The following is a 19,135-nucleotide window of genomic DNA, read 5'->3' as shown; positions in this document are numbered from 1 at the left end:
TCATCCTGAGCTTCACGGCCAGGGGGGTCCTCGGGATTCCCTCTGAAGGCGTAGTCATGAAGGTGTGGAGAGGTCAACCGAGGGTGGGCAATTGCTCGCAATCGCCTGGGGATCTTCTCTAGCTGGGTTGACCAACTGGACATGGGCTGTGGACGTCTGGTGCAGAGTGATTAGGACTCACGCATTCGGAGTGAGGCTGGAGCTGGCTGCTGTCCTTGGGAGTTCTTGGTCCTTTTGGGTGCAGGCCAGTCCTCTGGAGCTTGGCAGAGGTCGCTGGTCCCACTGGATGCGTCGCTGTTCTTTTTCAGGTTCTTTGAAGCAGGAGACAGGCTGGTAGGGCTGGGGCCAAAGCAGTTGTTGGTTTTCTTCTTCTCTGCTGGGGGTTTCAGCTAAGTAGTCTTTCTTCTTTTCAGTTCAACAAGAATCTGGGGAGTTGGGTTCAGGGAAACCCTTAAATACAAGATTTAGAGGTGTTACAGGAGTCAGAGGGCAGTAGCCAAAGGCTATTGTCCCTGAGGGTGGCTACACCCTCCTTGTGTCCACATGCTTTGGGGAGGGGGGCACATTCCTATCCCTATTGGTCCCTGTCCTCCAAACCAAGATGGAGAGTTCTGCAGGGAGGGGTCACTTCAGCTCTGGACACCTTAGGGGTGGTCCCAGCTGAAGTGCTCACTCCTTGTTTTTCTTAAATTGCCCGCCGAACTGGCTGCCAAAATTGGGGCTTTGTCTGGGAGGTGGGCACCTCCAGTAGCTGGAGTGCCCTGGGGCACTGTAACACGAGGCTTGAGGCTCACCTCCAGGTGTTACAGTTCCTGCAGGGGGGAGGTGTGAAGCACCTCCACCCAGAGCAGGCTTCGTTACTGGCCTCAGAGAGCACAAAGACCATCACTCCATGGGGTCAGAAACTTGTCTGCTAGCGGCAGGCTGGCACAGACCAGCCAGTCCTACACTAGAGGATTGGGTACAATACAGGGAGCATCTCTAAGATGCGCTCTGTGTGCATTTTCTTATAATTCCCGCACTGGCATCAGTGGGGGTTTATTGTGCTGAAAAAATTGATACCAAACTTCCCAGTATTCAGTGAAGCCATTATGGAATTGTGGAGTTCATAATGACAAACTCCCAGGCCAGACAGGGCAGCTATGCCCTCACCCGTGGTATTGTGCACCCTGCCTTAGGGCTTTAATGCCTGCTAGAGGGGTGACTTACCTAAGCCATAGGCAGTGTTTTGTGGGCAGGCACCCTGAGGGGGATGCCATGTTGACTTTGCATTTTTCTCCCCAACAACACACACAATCTGCAATGGCAGTGTGCATGTGTTTGGTTAGGGGTCCCTAAGGGTGGCATAACACATGCTGCAGCCCTTAGGGACCCTCCCTGGTCACAGGGCCTTTGGTACCACTGGTACCATTTACAAGGGACTTAGCTGTGTGCCAGAGGTGTGCCAATTGTGGAAACAGTGGTACATTTTTAGGGAAAGAACACTGGTGCTGGGGCCTGGTTAGCAGGATCCTAGCACACACTGTCAAGTCATCATCAATATCAGGCAAAAAGTGTGTGGGGGGTGTAACTGCAACAAGTCCCAGTTTCCTACAGTAAGCCCTGCCTCCCATTGCAGAACAGTACCCCTGTGCACCGCGACTCTTGCAGCTACGATGGTTTGTCTCTTCCTAGGATCTTCAGGCTCTGTGTAGTCCTGGCCTCCAGCACTCTTCCCTGAAAAGCAGTCTCCTGCCTGCTGCTCCAGTTACGTGGATTCCTCTCCAGGTGTGCTCAGTAGGCCTCACTGCGACTCTTGTGACTGCTGCCTGTGAGTTGCTTGTGGGGGCTGCTACCTCGGCTTCTGGCTCTCCTCACTGCTGAGCATCACCTGGGACTCCCCTCCTTGGGTTGAGTCCCCCTGGACCTTCCTGGTTCCCAGCAGCTCTGCGACTCTTCTTTTGCAACTCTTGCCTTTGCCAAGGCTTGTTGGTGGTTTTTCTACATTACTGACTAACTCTTCTTTCGACATGGGACATCGACTGCATCACTTCTGGAACTCTTCTCCTGCTTCTGTGCTGCATAGCTGACTCCTGGTCTTCACCGTCGACCTGCTCCTGCATCTCCAGAAGGGTGAGTAGTGGCTCCTGCCCCAACCGGACACTCCAACTGGAACTGGATTTGGTCCCCTTCATTTGCAGGTCATCTTCTGTGAGGATCGATCTTCTGTTTTTTCCATTTTGAGCAATCCTTTTACATAGTTTACCTGTGGGTTTGGGGAAAAAACAGGTACTTACCTCTTCTCTCCTGGTTGCTGGGGGGCACTCTGGTACTTACTTTTTGGCGTTCCTAATTCCTCCAGCTCCCCTCTACAGATTCCACTTTCTTGGGTGGGGGGGACTGATTTTCACATTCCACCTACTTAGTATATGGTTTGGTCTTACCGCAGGGTCTGCATTATTTTCTGATAGTTCACTGTTTTCTTTTGCTTCTTAGGCCAATTCCTGACTTCTAATGTGTATATAATAGTGTTGACTCACCTGTTAGTGGAGTATTGCCTATACAGTATTTTAGTATTTGTGTTAACATAGTAAAGTACCTTTATTTGTGTAACACTGTGTGGTTCTTTCATGTGTGTGAGTGCTGTGTGCCTACAGTTGTATTGCAAAAGCTTTGCATGTCTGCTGGATAAGCCCTGGCTGTCCATCTACAGCTACCTCTAGAGAGCCCTTGCTTCCTAGACACTGCCTACACCTAACTAATAGGGGATACCTGGACCTGGTGTAAGGTTAAAACACCATAAGTGCTCATCACACACCAGGCCAGCTTCCTACAGTCACTGTGGCACCACAGTCTGAGGCCCGGCTAAGTGGTGGGACAAGACTGCTGTGTGTATGGTAGGTGCCAAGTGTAATGGCACGGTGAGCAAATAAATAAGATTATAAAATGTTATCCAGAGCAGTGCAACTGGTTAAAATTCATTTATTCAGTTCATCCATGTTTTATGTTCTCCTGCATTATTGTATCTTAGTTGATGTACTCGCACCCAACAGTTATCTCTATTAAATTCTTTCAGAATGTAACTCCAAAGCCTACTGGCGTTGAAACTTCTGGAGGCCATGTTGTTTCCACAATATCTGCTTTGCTAATGAGCCAGGCTGAAGAAGACATATAGACTACAAGATGATGTGAGGTTGTGTATCCGGGCAATTGGCCACAGATTGACTGATTTGGTTTAAATATGAAATATGAGCCAGCAATTGGATAGAGCAGGAGATACTCTTGGTTTATTAAAGAAGAGAAATGCCTGTCAGGTACACACCGGAATGGGAAACGGGAGAGGGCAATTTAAATAGGATTTTTTCGAGTCGTTTTCGAGTTTGATTTCCTTTAGCTCGCTCCTTAAGTGTCCCAGAGATCTCCTCTAAGCCGTTGTACTTGTGCCCGTTTCCTGCATGGGACATGAATGTTGGGCTTCCGGCGTACTGCAGTCCAGTCCCACCTAAAGTGCCTTATGTTTTCACTTTCTTAAACAATGCCTCCCAACCCTGTTTGTTTCAAGACTCGTTAAGAGCAGGCTTTATTTTATCAAGTTTTTCTGTATCAGTACAGCACCCGAAATAATCACTGTTAAACCAACTTCAACATTATCATACATTGAGAATTGCCCTTTCAGCGCATGTTTAACCCAATGAATAGCAATATCTGAATTTGTTGTCAGTCAGTATGTCTGCTCGCTCCTGCACACGCTACCCATCGGCTGCGCCATATTTTATCTTTGTAACTGCAGGGGTGGCTGGATGATTAAGTTACGTGGAACACTGGTGGGTAAGTATCTGCCGGTTGGGAACGTGAGGGAACACAGTATACGCTTGGTGGAATACTGATGTGAAAATACTTGTTGAATGCAAGCAACCCTCTCAGCTGCTCGGACATTCCTGCTAAAATAACATCGCACTATGTCCTCAGGATGGACTACCCTCTTGTATGTCAGCTTGCTGATGTATTTCTTCTGTTACATGAGCAGCACTTGAGCGCCACCTCGTTACAAAGCACATCAAATTACTTTATTAATTTCAAACGGTTTATAAAGGTCAACTTGGCAGCTCCTCCTTATCACGACAAATAGCCACAAAATGCAGTCCATTATGATGGAAGATTCTCCAGCCTAGATTTTGGAAAAAGAAAATGTTTATTTTTGGCACTTTTATGCTTTCTTTTTAATTGTGTCCTTTGAAGGAATAGTGTTTTGTTATTTACTTCGTGCACTGTTTGCTTGGAGCCCAGCCAAGGCAGGAAATCAGGATTTTTGTTTTTCATGTTTGCTTTCTAAATATGTTAAGAGTAGCGGTTACACACTGGCATCATTGGAATTAGGATGCAGGTGTCCCTGAACCCAGTCGTGAAACTACATCTACGCCTGAAGCCCGTGCAGTCAGGGACAATGTGGGCTTCTTGTCGACTACTACATCGTTAAGTCATTGTGACACCACCGGTGGCCCAAAAGGATTGTCTAATAAGCAGGGGGCTTTTCTGAGACGAGTTGCTAAATGCAGAATAATCCATAGGGTGTGACTCTAGAGATCATTGTTAAGCTGCACAACTAGTGGTACAGGTAAGTCGTTTTATTTGTAGGTTTAAAAGATACAGTGGGTAAACACTGGATTCCAAAGTAGCCCCAACGCAGCCGAGATCATGCGCCAAAACCACACATTGTTAGCACGTGGGAATAGTTTCTATATTTTCTGAAGACATGTTTGTTCACACCAAAAACGTTCAAGCAGAGGTCACAACTATCAAGGCCGCCTGTGAGGACCAAGTTCTTCATAGGGATGTCATGTTTTTAAGAATGTTACCAAGTTTGAAAGGTAACATGCCATATTTTTTTTTTACTTTGAGCGATAACACTTTTTTGTTACTTCAAAAATGCATCGGTATTGTTTAGCGTTCTGGGAAATAGAGCATCTAAGAGAGGAAATGGCAGAATTGCCTTCATAGACACATCTAGGAAGCTTGGCAAATGGCTTGCATTCGTAAACTGGGCTCTAAAGGCAGTGCACACGAGCAGCCCTCACGGTCTCTTGACACCACTGACCGCTTTCCATACCTTGGCTCATTAAAATGAGAATCTGCAAAGGACTTGTTGAAAAATATGGAAGGCTGTAGTTGAGTGATTTGATTCCCGTGCAAAGCGTGTTATCCACTTTTGAGGTCAGCACCTCGATTTACCTTTTGGTGCTGCGTTGATATATTATGTGTTAAATGTTAGAATTTGTTTGTGCTGAATGTTTTGCCATTTTTTGCAGTTCTGTCCTGTTGATCCTATTTTGTATATTCTAATATATTTATCTCTTTCCCTCAGATATTCACACGGAGGCAGTGCAGGCAGCCCTGGCAAAGCACAAGGAGCAGAAGATGGCGTTGCCCATGCCAACTAAGAGACGGTCCACTTTTGTGCAGTCCCCGGCTGATGCTTCTACACCCCCAGGTAAGAGGCACTGCAGGCAGATGCGTGTTAAATGTACACTGGAGAGGAGTAGTTAGTGCACATCGAGTGTAAGAGCAGGGTACCAAGATGCTGCTCTAAAAACTAGTATTTTTTATATTCTTAACTCCTAATAACTCCCAATTTTTCATGGAAAATGCCGTTTCTTTGATATGCCCATAGTGCACCTCATATTCATATATGAGTTTATAGTGATTTCAGACGCTTTCTGATTCAGGTATGTTTTTCTGAGATTCCCACCTTATATCATAAGTGGCAACACAAGCCATCTGTTGGATTCCCAGTCCCCCTTAGTTCGCTAAGTGAATTGTTGGGATTTTGAGTTTTCTGTTAAACAGTTAAAAGCATCCCCAGTGTACCATGTTTTGTTGATATTGATGCCTGTCTACTCCATGTATTTAGAAAGTGTTGTACCAGTGCCACCATATAGGCTGACATCAGTGCACCGGACATGGGCAATCACTGTTCCAGTTCTCCATTCATGGTACATGGCTCCACCAGGCACCGTGTTTTGAGTGGCTGGTGCCCTTGTGCAGCTTTGGAGATTTGTCTTTATGCAAATTTATGAGGCGCAGATAGAAGTATATTAGAATATGCAAAAAAAGATCGCCATCAGGACAGACATGCACAAAAATGCAGTAAAAAGGTCTTGTGGCTTGTTCTGATGACCCCTCTTCTTTTTGCATTTACAGCCATTTCGTTTTAATAAACATTGTTCCTGTTGGATTGATCTCATATGTGGTGTTTCGGGTAGGATTGCTACCAAACGATCCCAGGACTTCAAAATTAAAGTTCCTTATGTGTTTTCTCTTTAGCGCCTAGTCATCCAGCTGCCTCCTTCTCTATGTTTACAGTATTGTCATTTCATTAGAGAAGTCTATAATCTGCTCAAATTTTACTGTTTGTGAGGAGATGTTACTAACAAGATCTGAGTCGAGAAGCTTCAGTGCTTAGCTGTTTCTAGATTAGCTTAGGATGGTTGGAACAGGTAAAAAGACAAGCAGCCCTGGAGGGGTGGTCTGATATCAAATGCATCAGGCTTGCTCACTTTGACTTAGTCTGCTCTTGGGTTGATAGATACCTTCTTGATGCCCAAGTCCAAGTTGGATAGTCCTCATTGCGGGGACGTCTTGCTGCAAACACTATTTATACTGATCAGGGGCTTTGGTTATTCTTTAATGTGCAGCTATGGATATACTTTGTTCCTTGGTCTGCTGATTTATTGTTGGGTATGGATCACAAGGGTTGTGTGATCCTGGAGGAAAAATACTTAAGGAAACTTGGTAATAAGGTTTCTTTACACACATATTTCCTCTATTTTTTTCTAATTCTCATTCATGATGTTCTCCTGCTGTCTGATCCATCCTACTGAATGCTCTTCATGTCAAGATAATTCTGTGAAGCCCTTTTTTCAGGATCATGTACATCCACTGTTAACCTTTGTCCCCATTTCTTCCTCCATTCTGTTCAACAGCTAAAGGCCCACACCACCCCCATATTTTTCTTTTTCCTGTACCGAGGTTAATATCTCCTCCTGGCCCACTCAACTTTTTAAAAATATTTACCACTGACCTCTGCTAGTTTGTCTGTTGTACCACCACAGCCCCTTTACTATTCCCTGATCCATATGTATAACTTAATATCTCTGTCCCAGTCTATACTCTAGTAATGCTTTCCCTACTTATACCAAATTTCTACCCTTGCCTAGAACCTCGTGAAATCTCTAACTTTACCTCTAACCCTCCAGAAGGAGAGTACCTCAGCACTTACCCGTACTCTAATACATCTATCTCTTCCTATAATGTAGTGCATAATTTGCAACTATACCCTTGTACTTCTACAGTTTAGAATCTATACCATTTATATCCTAGCATTTGTACCCATACTCAAACATCTGTGCCTTCCTTGTGTCTGTGCTCTAGTAATGCCATCCTTGCTCATATCATAATCTCTTGCTGTGTATATTCCTAGTTCTTCTCCGCTTACCTATGAGTTGGTACCCACCTCCTTTTTTCCTTACCTGCTTTTTTGCGCCATTTTTTAGTCCCTCATGTGCAGATTTTTTTTATTGTATTATTTAGCGCTTACTACCTCGGACAAGGCATTGAAACACTTTACACCTAGTAGCACACTACTCCGGAACCAAAGGTTAGCAGTTAATCTAGTAGTTATTGTGATTAGTCATATGCTGGCAAGTAAAAATTGCATGTATTTACTCCAGTTACTTAATGTTAGATTATATTACCAACAGTTAGGTCTGTTTATTAGTGGGGCTAAGTGGTTTCAGGTGAATGGTTGGTGAGGTAGATAGGCTGGCGGAGAATTAGGTAATGTTTGATTACAGGGAAAGCGTCTTCAAGAGGAGAGGTTGTGATCTCTGACACGAGGTATCAGCTAATTGCAGAATTACTTTAAGAAGGATTAAGGCAGACGCATGAGACTGAGATGAGGCTATACTTAGAAGGCATGCAGGGGACGGAAGGTAAGAAGAGGGTCACAGAGGGAAGTCAAGCAGAGGTAGGACAAGGTCAGTTTCTCACTCAGGGTTTTAGCAGTATACTAGGAGAAGACCTTCGGAAGTAGCATGTAAGCCTCAAAGCTCAACAGCTTGTGGGATTTCTTTAAATGTTTCATGGTTAATGGTTTGCCTCATGTTTGGACATTCACTAAAACAGTGTTTTCCTTTTGAGAGTTTCTCCCATATGAGGGAGAGCCATCGTAAATTATGCCAAGTGTAAAGAGCCAATAAACGCAAAAGAGGGGTGTGGCCAGTTTGTGGGGTATTTGGACGTGTGAGAGGAATTTTGTCATTTGTGTCTAAGTAGGAACTTACTCCATAAGCGATGGATTCTTATATTTCCTCCTTCTTTGTTGCTGTGAAGAGAATGTATCCTCGGGCAATGCGAACGTGAACCGGCCTGTTAAAACCAGCCATGCTCGAATTGTGTGCAGAGAGCCACAGGCCATTCATTTGCCAGCATTCAATTGAGATGGCACGTCAGCTTTTTTTTCAGTGTTGCTTGTCAGAGAATAGTTATAGTACATATTACAGAGATTGAGGATAGTTTAAAATGCTCCTCTTTGGAAAGTAAATAGTGGCTAATTTCCCTTGATGTGCCATACTTGTTATGCCATCCACTCTGCGCCACTTTCATCCACTCTGCACCACTGCACTCTACGCAACAGCACTAAATACCACAGGTGACACCTGTTGCTTTGCCAATTCGCATTTTTTATGTGTGCTTGCTTTAACTTTGTTAATTGCTTCCAGCGATGTGCTATGGGGAGTTTCCGCAGCCCCTTGAGCTTACTCTGTAGAGTGAACGACTCTTGGCTGAAGCTCAGTGAGCGAAGGTGTTACGCCATTTTGTAATAGCGGGTGGAGCAGTAAGCTTCCATGCTCTAGTTGTGGTCATACTGGCAAGTGGACCACGACTAAGATCTTTGCTACCTCCTTATAATCCTTTGGGCACTTGAAAGCGCCAAACAGGCATACATCAATGGTCAATAAGTTTGCCATCCATCTACTGTATTATTGGACTTCTGTAATGTCTCCGCAAAAAAAGCGCCTGCGTAGACTATGCCCTCATTATGTGTAAAGAAACGGCATGCAACATCTAGGGAAATGTAAAGGGGCATTTGAAAATATCTTACTAACGTTGGCTAGGATGATATATGCTCTTTGGAGCAAATAGAAAGGCATTTAAATCTCAAGTTGCAAAATACATAATTCGGCTGTTGAATCCTCTTGCCCAATCCTTACCACTAAGCCTGTCCTTATTTGTCTCTGAGTGTCAACAGTTTGGCAAAAGACCTCTGCGGTCTGATTCTGTAGAGCCAGTGCACTAGTTTACATCCTTCGCCCATAGTGTGTACAATTTAGAGGAGTTTGCACTCTCATGAGCAGTGGATCCTGGGGGACTATTTTCCATTGTTCATGCAGGGCTTCAACCATTTGCCCATATATTAGAAATGGTCCCTTAGGGACAGCATAGTGTTATACCAGAGCTTGGAAGTTCATCAGGGTGCCGTCTTGGAAAAGCTTTCTGAATGTACTATTATTTCCGCACAGTAGGTTAAAACTAGGTGTAAGCAAGTCTGTATGTACAGGAGGCCTGTCAGTTGGTAGAGCGCATCAAGCGTAAGGCATCTGTGGTTGGGACAAGTTGGTACCACACTGTAGAACAGCCACTGTCACTATACCAGGCTAGAACATTGTACAGTTTGCTGATATTTGGGAAGGAGGACAGCCTGCTACGCACCAGTGACAAGCTGTCACGGAGACCCTCCTGTTTGTCAGAGATCGACTCACTAGCCCCGTGGTGGGCAATTGCAGCTGAGTGGCCACATAGTATTTTTCAAAATTGGGAAGTCCCAAGCCACCCCTGTCAGTAGGCACCTTAAGCGTGGATAAGATACCCAGTGCTCGTGTGCCCCAAAGTAACTCTCACCATAGTTGATTCATCCATCTGAAGAATGATCTTGGCAGTACCAAAGAGTAAAATAATATGAGAATCAGGGAAGCTTGACTATCCTAGCTATTGCTGCAATTCCTGCCACCGACAGGGGGTAGTAGTACAATATTCAGCTTGTGCTTTTAGCAAGCGCATTGTGGCACCCGGGTTGCCCTCTAAAATATCTTGTGTTGAGTGTTCTACTTTCACTCCAAAATATTTAAAACAATCTGTAGCCCATTTCAAGGTGCCCAGCCCCACATCCACCATCACCGGAGTTGTCCAGGGACACATGAAAAACGTACAGTTCACACCAATTGATTTTAAACCGGAAACCCACGGACATCGCTCAAGAAGTTCTTCTTGTCTTACTAAGGTCAACCATCACGTCCTTAAAATAAAAAAACATGTAATCTGCGTAATGCGAGACATCAAATACCGTTTCTTCACACATGTGGACATACTCTATGCAAGCGCTTTTTGCGAGACATCATATGCTGTACCCCACATTAGGATTCCCAGCTTCCCTAACCCCTCTAAAGCCCTCCAGCAAGAGGTTTTATTTGCAGTGCATAGAACCTTGGAGACAGAGAGGTCAACCCTGATGTGTGCCTCTAAATATAATAATTGGGGCTGATATGCTTCATCCTGTTTTAACCTTTGCTATTATTTTCTCATTTAATATATTGATCTATTCTATGACAAGTCGTCTGAAGCTAAATCTACCCCCCAAAAAACTCCTCTTATGTAACTCCAGTTGAGGGTAGTCAAAGGCCTTTTCTAAGTCTAAAGTGTGGGTAGGCTGAGCGTGGGTATCATTGCATTTAATTGTCAGGTATGTTTAATAGGCATTGAATATTTAGCGAGGCATTGCAGCACAAGATTAACCCAGTTTAAGTTTGGATGTTCAGGTGCAATTCTGTTGACTGAGAGTTTACTGAGAGTTCTACAGTCTGCAGGAAGGATAGATAGTGGGCGATGTGAGACAACCTCTGGAATTTCACCTTTAGGTTTGGGGACATAGGTAATAAGGGCTTCAGCACACACTTGGGGAAGGTGAGTGATAGTGTAATAGGGGTATGAGTTTGTACTCTCCCTTTCAATATCCACACACAAAAGACATATGTGCCCCTGCTATGTGCTCTCAGTTATGGGAGCCGATCATCCTTATTGATGAGCAATCATTCCGTTCAGGATGATATGTATATTACAGGTACTGTGAGTAGGACCTGAGGGATTTTTACCTAAAAGAATGGGACAGCCAAACACTCCCCGGGTGTCATGCTACATCATCGGCTGTACCAGGCTTGCCAGAGAATTCTCTAGTGGCTGGTGGACCAATGTCAAAGGCTAAGGGAGTGTCCAGTGAAGATAAAAATCCTGTACCCCAGACTAAACCAGAAACTATGCTTTTATTAAGGGAGTGGTGAAGGGATGGTTAAAACAAACAATAGGACACATAGGTCTTCACATGCGACCCATGTCCACACTGACATGACCCCCCTCTGGAAGCACTGATGGCCCTGGGGACGGCCACCCCTCAGGGTCTGCTCCTACTATGTTCAGGAGTACCCAGGACAAAGCTGTTTGCTTTTGCTTGGTGGGTGCTTTGACAGCTCCCACCAAGCAAAAGCAAACAAAGTCCGCTTTCTGCAAGAGAGGGCTGTCAAACAAATATGCGTGCAGGGAAGACAGGTGAAACATTGTTTTTCTACATACAGGGAGCTGCTACTTAAAGCAGCTCCCTGCTTGTGGGGGCAGTGCCAGCATCCACAGGATGTGGGGAGCCGGCTAGGACCACAGGGGCCTTCAGCTCCCCCTACCCTATAATGGAATGGAAGAGAGAGAGGTAATCATTGTAATGGTCTCTCCAAGCAATGACTACAGTAAGTAGTTACCTGTGGCATAATGGTTAAGTTCACAGACCCTCACGCTGAAAGCTGAGGCTTGCAGTCCTGGTGCGTCTGTGGTCATTTCCCTACATTATTTTTTTCAACATTAAAATTTTAAGGTTTATACTGAAAGGTGATCTCACTCTTTTTAATTGATAAATTGTTCTTTTCAACTTGTACAGAAATATCTCATTCTAAGTATATCATCCATGAAAGCCTAAAAAAAACTCACTCCCTCTCTTTCTCTCTTAATTTCTCTTTCAATCTTTCACCCACACACACCCACTCAGACCCTCACAGATACCCACTCAGACCCTCACAGAAACGGACACACCCACTAAGACGCTAAAGGCACCCACTCTCACACCTAGACAGGCACACTCACACCCACTCTCGCCCCCAGATACACCCTTGCACACCTATTCTCACACCCAGAGAGACAGGCCCAGTCAGCTCCTGCCGTGCACAGTCTAAAGGCTGTATGCAGGGTTGGGTGGTTATAAAGGTTGGCTGCAGACTCTGTGGCCATCTGCCGCACTGTGCGCTGTGATGGTTGGATTAACGTATAGTAATGAAAACTACTTTACATAAATAAAAAAAACAACAACATAGAAATTCACAGAAAAAAACAAAGGTTACAGGAACATTACAGGGAGTGCAGAATTATTAGGCAAATTAGTATTTTGACCACATCATCCTCTTTATGCATGTTGTCTTACTCCAAGCTGTATAGGCTCGAAAGCCTACTACCAATTAAGCATATTAGGTGATGTGCATCTCTGTAATGAGAAGGGGTGTGGTCTAATGACATCAACACCCTATATCAGGTGTGCATAATTATTAGGCAACTTCCTTTCCTTTGGCAAAATGGGTCAAAAGATGGACTTGACAGGCTCAGAAAAGTCAAAAATAGTGAGATATCTTTCAGAGGGATGCAGCACTCTTAAAATTGCAAAGCTTCTGAAGCGTGATCATCGAACAATCAAGCGTTTCATTCAAAATAGTCAACAGGGTCGCAAGAAGCGTGTGGAAAAACCAAGGCGCAAAATAACTGCCCATGAACTGAGAAAAGTCAAGCGTGCAGCTGCCACGATGCCACTTGCCACCAGTTTGGCCATATTTCAGAGCTGCAACATCACTGGAGTGCCCAAAAGCACAAGGTGTGCAATACTCAGAGACATGGCCAAGGTAAGAAAGGCTGAAAGACGACCACCACTGAACAAGACACACAAGCTGAAACGTCAAGACTGGGCCAAGAAATATCTCAAGACTGATTTTTCTAAGGTTTTATGGACTGATGAAATGAGAGTGAGTCTTGATGGGCCAGATGGATGGGCCCGTGGCTGGATTGGTAAAGGGCAGAGAGCTCCAGTCCGACTCAGACGCCAGCAAGGTGGAGGTGGAGTACTGGTTTGGGCTGGTATCATCAAAGATGAGCTTGTGGGGCCTTTTCGGGTTGAGGATGGAGTCAAGCTCAACTCCCAGTCCTACTGCCAGTTCCTGGAAGACACCTTCTTCAAGCAGTGGTACAGGAAGAAGTCTGCATCCTTCAAGAAAAACATGATTTTCATGCAGGACAATGCTCCATCACACGCGTCCAAGTACTCCACAGCGTGGCTGGCAAGAAAGGGTATAAAAGAAGGAAATCTAATGACATGGCCTCCTTGTTCACCTGATCTGAACCCCATTGAGAACCTGTGGTCCATCATCAAATGTGAGATTTACAAGGAGGGAAAACAGTACACCTCTCTGAACAGTGTCTGGGAGGCTGTGGTTGCTGCTGCACGCAATGTTGATGGTGAACAGATCAAAACACTGACAGCATCCATGGATGGCAGGCTTTTGAGTGTCCTTGCAAAGAAAGGTGGCTATATTGGTCACTGATTTGTTTTTGTTTTGTTTTTGAATGTCAGAAATGTATATTTGTGAATGTTGAGATGTTATATTGGTTTCACTGGTAATAATAAATAATTGAAATGGGTATATATTTTTTTTTTTGTTAAGTTGCCTAATAATTATGCACAGTAATAGTCACCTGCACACACAGATATCCCCCTAACATAGCTAAAACTAAAAACAAACTAAAAACTACTTCCAAAAATATTCAGCTTTGATATTAATGAGTTTTTTGGGTTCATTGAGAACATGGTTGTTGTTCAATAATAAAATTAATCCTCAAAAATACAACTTGCCTAATAATTCTGCACTCCCTGTATAGTTATCAAATAGAATTTAAAAAAAATAGAAATTCACTTACAAAACAAAGGATACAGGGACGTCATAGTTAAGCTCCCATTTCAAACGTACTAAACCATAGAAATTCACCTGTTATAGTTAGTTATCTAAAGTAACTATAATTCGTGCCCTAAGGTAACTATAAGTGCCCTCGCCATGCCCTGCTAATTACCCCAGATATTACAGCACTCATGACATCTTCTATAACATCATTGATAATATCACTGTAACATTTATCAAATTATTCATTAAAGAATTGTGCATGGCGGGGCTCATTCCCCCTTGCCTAACCACTACAATGCCCCCCTCTTCTCTTGCCATGTCCCGAAAGAAATGTTCTAATTGTCTTTCTTATGTGATTAAATAAAAATAAACATACTCTACCAGATATCCTCTAGTACCTATGCAGGTTTTGTGCCCCAGACACATTAATATCGCAGTGGGTGCCTTTGAAATACTGTTGTATTTGTTCCCACGTGATTTAGGGTGCCTGCTTTTTTTTTTTAACCACAGTACATGATTCTTACAGCCTTGCACTGGCTCCTCATTAAAGCTGGCTGTATCCTTAGACTGACCTGCATAAGCTTAATATCAGTCCAGCGCTTTCATCAGGAGGAGGCAGGCGTCACCTGTTGCTGGGGCACGGAGCCCTTTAAAATACTTCACGCTTCGCGCTCTCACGGGTAGCGCTTTCATCAGGAGGAGGCAGGCGTCACCTGTTGCTGGGGCACGGAGCCCTTTAAAAAACTTCCCGCTGCCGCGGGTAGCACTTTCATCAGGAGGAGGCAGGCGTCACCTCCTGTTGGGGCACGGAGCCCTTTAAAAAACTTCACGCTTCCCGCTGCTGCGGGTAGCGCTTTCATCAGGAGGAGGCAGTCGTCACCTGTTGCTGGGGGGCACGGAGCCCTTTTAAAAACTTCACGCTTCACGCTCCCGCGGGACGCGTGCGGGCAGCGCCCGGGCGAAGCCCGGGCCAAGGGCGGTGCCCGTCCTGCGCCCGTCATCGCCCGTAAGAGGCTGGGCTGGGCCGGGCCACCCCTCTTTTGTTCTCAGTGAAGGGTGACTATTCATATCCATTAATACTTGGACTGTAAATTGGTGTCTTTTTTTGTCTTTAGTGGGTTTCTAACAGTTTAATTAGTCTGTTCTTGTTTTTTTTGTTCTATTGTTGCATTTATTTATTTTGCTATTCTGCTATTCTGCAATTTTGTAGTAATGGGCAGGAAAAGAGGTCCATTAACGGGTCCACTGGGGGGTGGTGGGGACGGCAGCAGACAGGGTAGTGGCACCACCACATTGGATTCCTTCCTCGCAAGAGCTGTTGGGGTTGTTGCAAAGGAAATTGATCTAGCAGAGAGGAGGTTATCCATGGAACTGGAGGATTGGCGCCAGGCCCCAATAGACAGTGGTCCTCGTGAGGTCATGGATGTGGAGGTGGCTTATATGGGGGGGGATCAAGGTGCTGTTATAGCCGCTGCTGAGGATGTCCAGGCTGAGTCAACAGAGGGTTCTGGTGGCCAAGGTAATCTTCTCCAATAATTTTAAGATTTTATTGGTTAACTTCTATAACGCTGTGTGGGATGGGGGGTGCCAAATTGGGGCTCTGTTCTCCGTTCTTCAGGTTCTGAAAAATAGAATGGAGAAGGTGGGGCTGGAATTTTGTGCTATTGTCTCTGGAGATTTTAATGCCAAACTGGGCAGGCTCTGCACTGTGGTTAATCCCTTTATTCGTGACTGCGAGGACTACTTAGCGCATGGTCTGCAGGACTTTAGAGGCAGGGATCTAATAAAGGAACTCAGGAAGATGGGCCTTCTGAATTTTTATGATATAGAAGCAGTAGGTACCCACCAACTTCCAACCTATGTGGGAAGAGGGTCTGGATCCAAAATTGATTACATTTTTGTGTCTCCCCCTATCAGAGATTTGGTGATTGGGGGTGAAGTGTTAGGGGAGTGTTTTAGCGACCACAATCCCCTTATAGTGTCCTTTAAACTCCCTGGGGCCCTACGTAAACTAGGACGAGGTAGGCCTGTAGCAGTGGTGACAAAGGACCAGGGTTGGTGGCTTGGGTGGAAGCAAGTGGACCCCCAAAAAGTTGTAGGAAGGGTGGTGGGGGAAAATTTACATCTATTAATGGAAATACTCCTGATAGAGGCCCCAAATCCTAAGACTGTTATGGATGCTATAACAGTGGTAAATGCAGCAGTTAGAGACTGCCTTCTCTCAGTAGGCAGCCACCCCAGTAAACGTAAATGTGGCTGGTATGACAAGGCCTGCTATGATGCAAGGGGAAACCTAAATATGGCTTCCAAGAATCACCCTAGAGACTGGGTCCTCGTAAAAGAAGCTAGAATGAGGTACAAAAGGGCCCTGAGGGATAGTAAGCTAAAACATAAAGATAAAGCCTGGGAAGAGTTAGAGCGTGCTATAGCCCTGAAGGACCCTGGCCTGTTCTGGAAGGTGGTAAATAGAGGTTCCTTTGTAACAGAAACTTCTGAGGGCCTTGGCTGTAATATCGCCCCGGAGGCCTGGGTAATTCATTTCTGTAAAATCTTTGAGGGTATCCCCTTAAGAAATATCCGGGAGAACGTGTCCGATGCAGCTCCTAACCTAGCAATCAGGTTCTCGCTCCAGGAGGTTATGGATGCATTACAAAGTAGCGCAAGCAATAAAGCTCCAGGCCCGGATTCGATCCCTATGGACTTATATAAAGCTAACCCCCAGCTATGGGCACCTATTCTCCTAAATGTTCTGAATGCAGCAGTTACTGTGGGCATTCCAGCCTCTTGGAGACTGGCATGCATTGTTCCAGTGTTCAAAAAGGGCGATCGTAATGACCCTAAGTCTTATCGCCCTATATCTCTCCTGGACTCTTCTGCAAAGATTCTGGGACGGATCATTCGAAGGCGTCTGGAGGCCTGGATGATAGGAAATGATATTTTAAGCCGGGAACAGTATGGTTTTAGGGAAGGCCTTGGTACGCGAGAACAATGTCTCAATTTACTGATGATGATCGGTAAATACACGCAGGCCAGGAAAGGTACCCTTTATCTTGCCTTTATGGACCTTAGCTGTGCCTTTGATAAAGTGAACCGGTCTATTTTATGGGAGAGGCTAAATCATTTAGGTTTGGATTCTAACATTATAGAGCTGCTTCGATATCTCCACTCTGGGACAGTTGCAAATGTGAGGGTGGGGCCTAATGGGGAATGCTCAGAGGCTTTTAAGCTTTCAAGAGGTGTGCGTCAGGGGTGTGTTCTGGCTCCTACCTTGTTCCTTCTATATACAAATGGACTGTCTGATTTTTTTGATGGAACACTGTAGGGATGTCCCTAAGGTGAAGGGTATTGATATCCCTGTGCTGACGTACGCAGATGACGCAGTCCTCATGGCCCGCACGATGAATGTCTACGGGAAATAGTTAGAGCTTATGTTACTTTTATGTCAGCTTTAGGTTTAGAGGTCAATTTTAAGAAATCACATTTTATGGTTTGTGGAAGACCCCTGAGCAGGGTGGGGGAGCTAAGGGTGGAGGATCAAGTTATTAGCAGGGTCCATGAGTTCCCATACTTAGGGGTCATTTTTGATGAGAAAGGATCCTGGAAACCCTGTATTGCCAGAAGGGTTGTGCTTTTCCATGCAACAGTTGGTGCGGCTTTTGACTTTGCTGTAAGGGTAGAGAGTAAACCTATTACGCCCCTGCTTGAAATCTATAGGCGGAAATGACTTCCTGTCCTGCTGTATGGCTCGGCACTTTGGGGGTATAGGGATACTCGAGCTCTTACAGTGGAAGAAAATCGTTTTTGTAGAAGGCTCCTGGGAGTTGGACAAAACATCCCTGGTTTTTGCCTTCACTTGGAACTAGAGCTTGAGTTTGTGCAGGATACTATCCATCTGGCTCCCCTTCTGTTATGGATCTCAATCTGGAGTAACGAACATGCCACTCTTAATAGGGATATCCTAAGGGATTGTTTGGCTTGCGACAACGCAAAGAATATTCCCTGGCTGTTGCACATAAGGAAGACGGCTCATGACCTGGGGCGGCCAGAATTGTTTGATTATCCCGAGGGTCTGACTAGCTATGACAAGAAATGGGTTAAGGACAATTTTCTCAGAATACAGGACTCCAAGAGGGAGGGGGAGGCCCTAGGGAAAAAATTGATTAGGGATTACATCATGTTAAAGATGTGGGTGGGCCCGGAGCGCTATCTTTTGGAAAGGTCTCTCATAACTCGATTCCGCCTGGGAAGCATTAGAAGTAACTTATGCTTCCCGCTAGGTCAGTATGGGGACAAATGTATTAGACTATGCCCCTGCGATGGGGTGTCCCATCAGACCTTGCTCCATTTTACATTGTTCTGTGTTTTTTATGCACCGTTTAGAACTTGTTTCTTATTACCTCTCCAAAGGCCCAAGGCTTGCGTGCAATATCGTCCTGCTTTCCTGTGGTTACAAATGGCCTCAGATGTATTGGTATGGAAGGGCCTGGGTTCATTCTTGAAGGGAGCTATTACTTGGCGTTATAATGTAGAATTTTTAGAATGATTTTTGTCTATTTTATTGTTTTTTATTTTTTTTAATGTGTTTTTTATATGTTCATATTTATGACGGGTGTTTTTATTATTTATGGTTTTATTGGTATATTAATAATGTATTGGTGATCATTTGCTGTAATGGATGAATTTTTTCATTCCGAATAAAAGTTTTTCAAAGCCTCCTGGAAGGTAGTGCCTAATGGAGTTGTGCTCCCACAGGGGTCCGACGCTCTCCTGCCTGACGTCCACTAATACTGGTTTTGTGCTACAGTATTATCCTTTTATTATGTTTATTCTGTGTTTTAGTTCTGCTTAGGTGCCCTTTGTATAGATGCATTTTTGCAAAAACGTGCTCTGAAGAATGTTGGTTAGACGCTAGTCTGTGTCATATCTCAGATCTTCAGCACTGGATCGGACGTCAGGAATAATTCAAATATTTGCATCTGTTAAAATACCAGTGCTGAAGAACTCCAGTTACTGGTGAGTAACATTTTCATTTTTCATACATAGCACGTATGTGTGCATATAGATTA

At 44.8% G+C, this 19,135-nt stretch overlaps 1 protein-coding gene across 1 annotated transcript in view; it reads left to right on the top strand.

Annotated features, from left to right (window-relative positions):
- DIP2B (disco interacting protein 2 homolog B) overlaps positions 1–19,135 on the top strand; it is a 738,038-nt gene that overhangs the window by 293,416 nt on the left and 425,487 nt on the right. Inside the window, exon 4 of the mRNA XM_069230866.1 lies at positions 5,342–5,467. Coding sequence (XP_069086967.1) covers positions 5,342–5,467 — 126 coding nt within the window. The remainder of the gene's footprint in view (positions 1–5,341; positions 5,468–19,135) is intronic.

This window comes from Pleurodeles waltl, chromosome 4_2, assembly GCF_031143425.1.
Source record: "Pleurodeles waltl isolate 20211129_DDA chromosome 4_2, aPleWal1.hap1.20221129, whole genome shotgun sequence".
NCBI lineage: Eukaryota > Metazoa > Chordata > Amphibia > Caudata > Salamandridae > Pleurodeles > Pleurodeles waltl.
The sequence above is the reverse complement of the archived record's forward strand: the minus strand, read 5'-3'. Positions and strand labels throughout refer to the sequence as shown.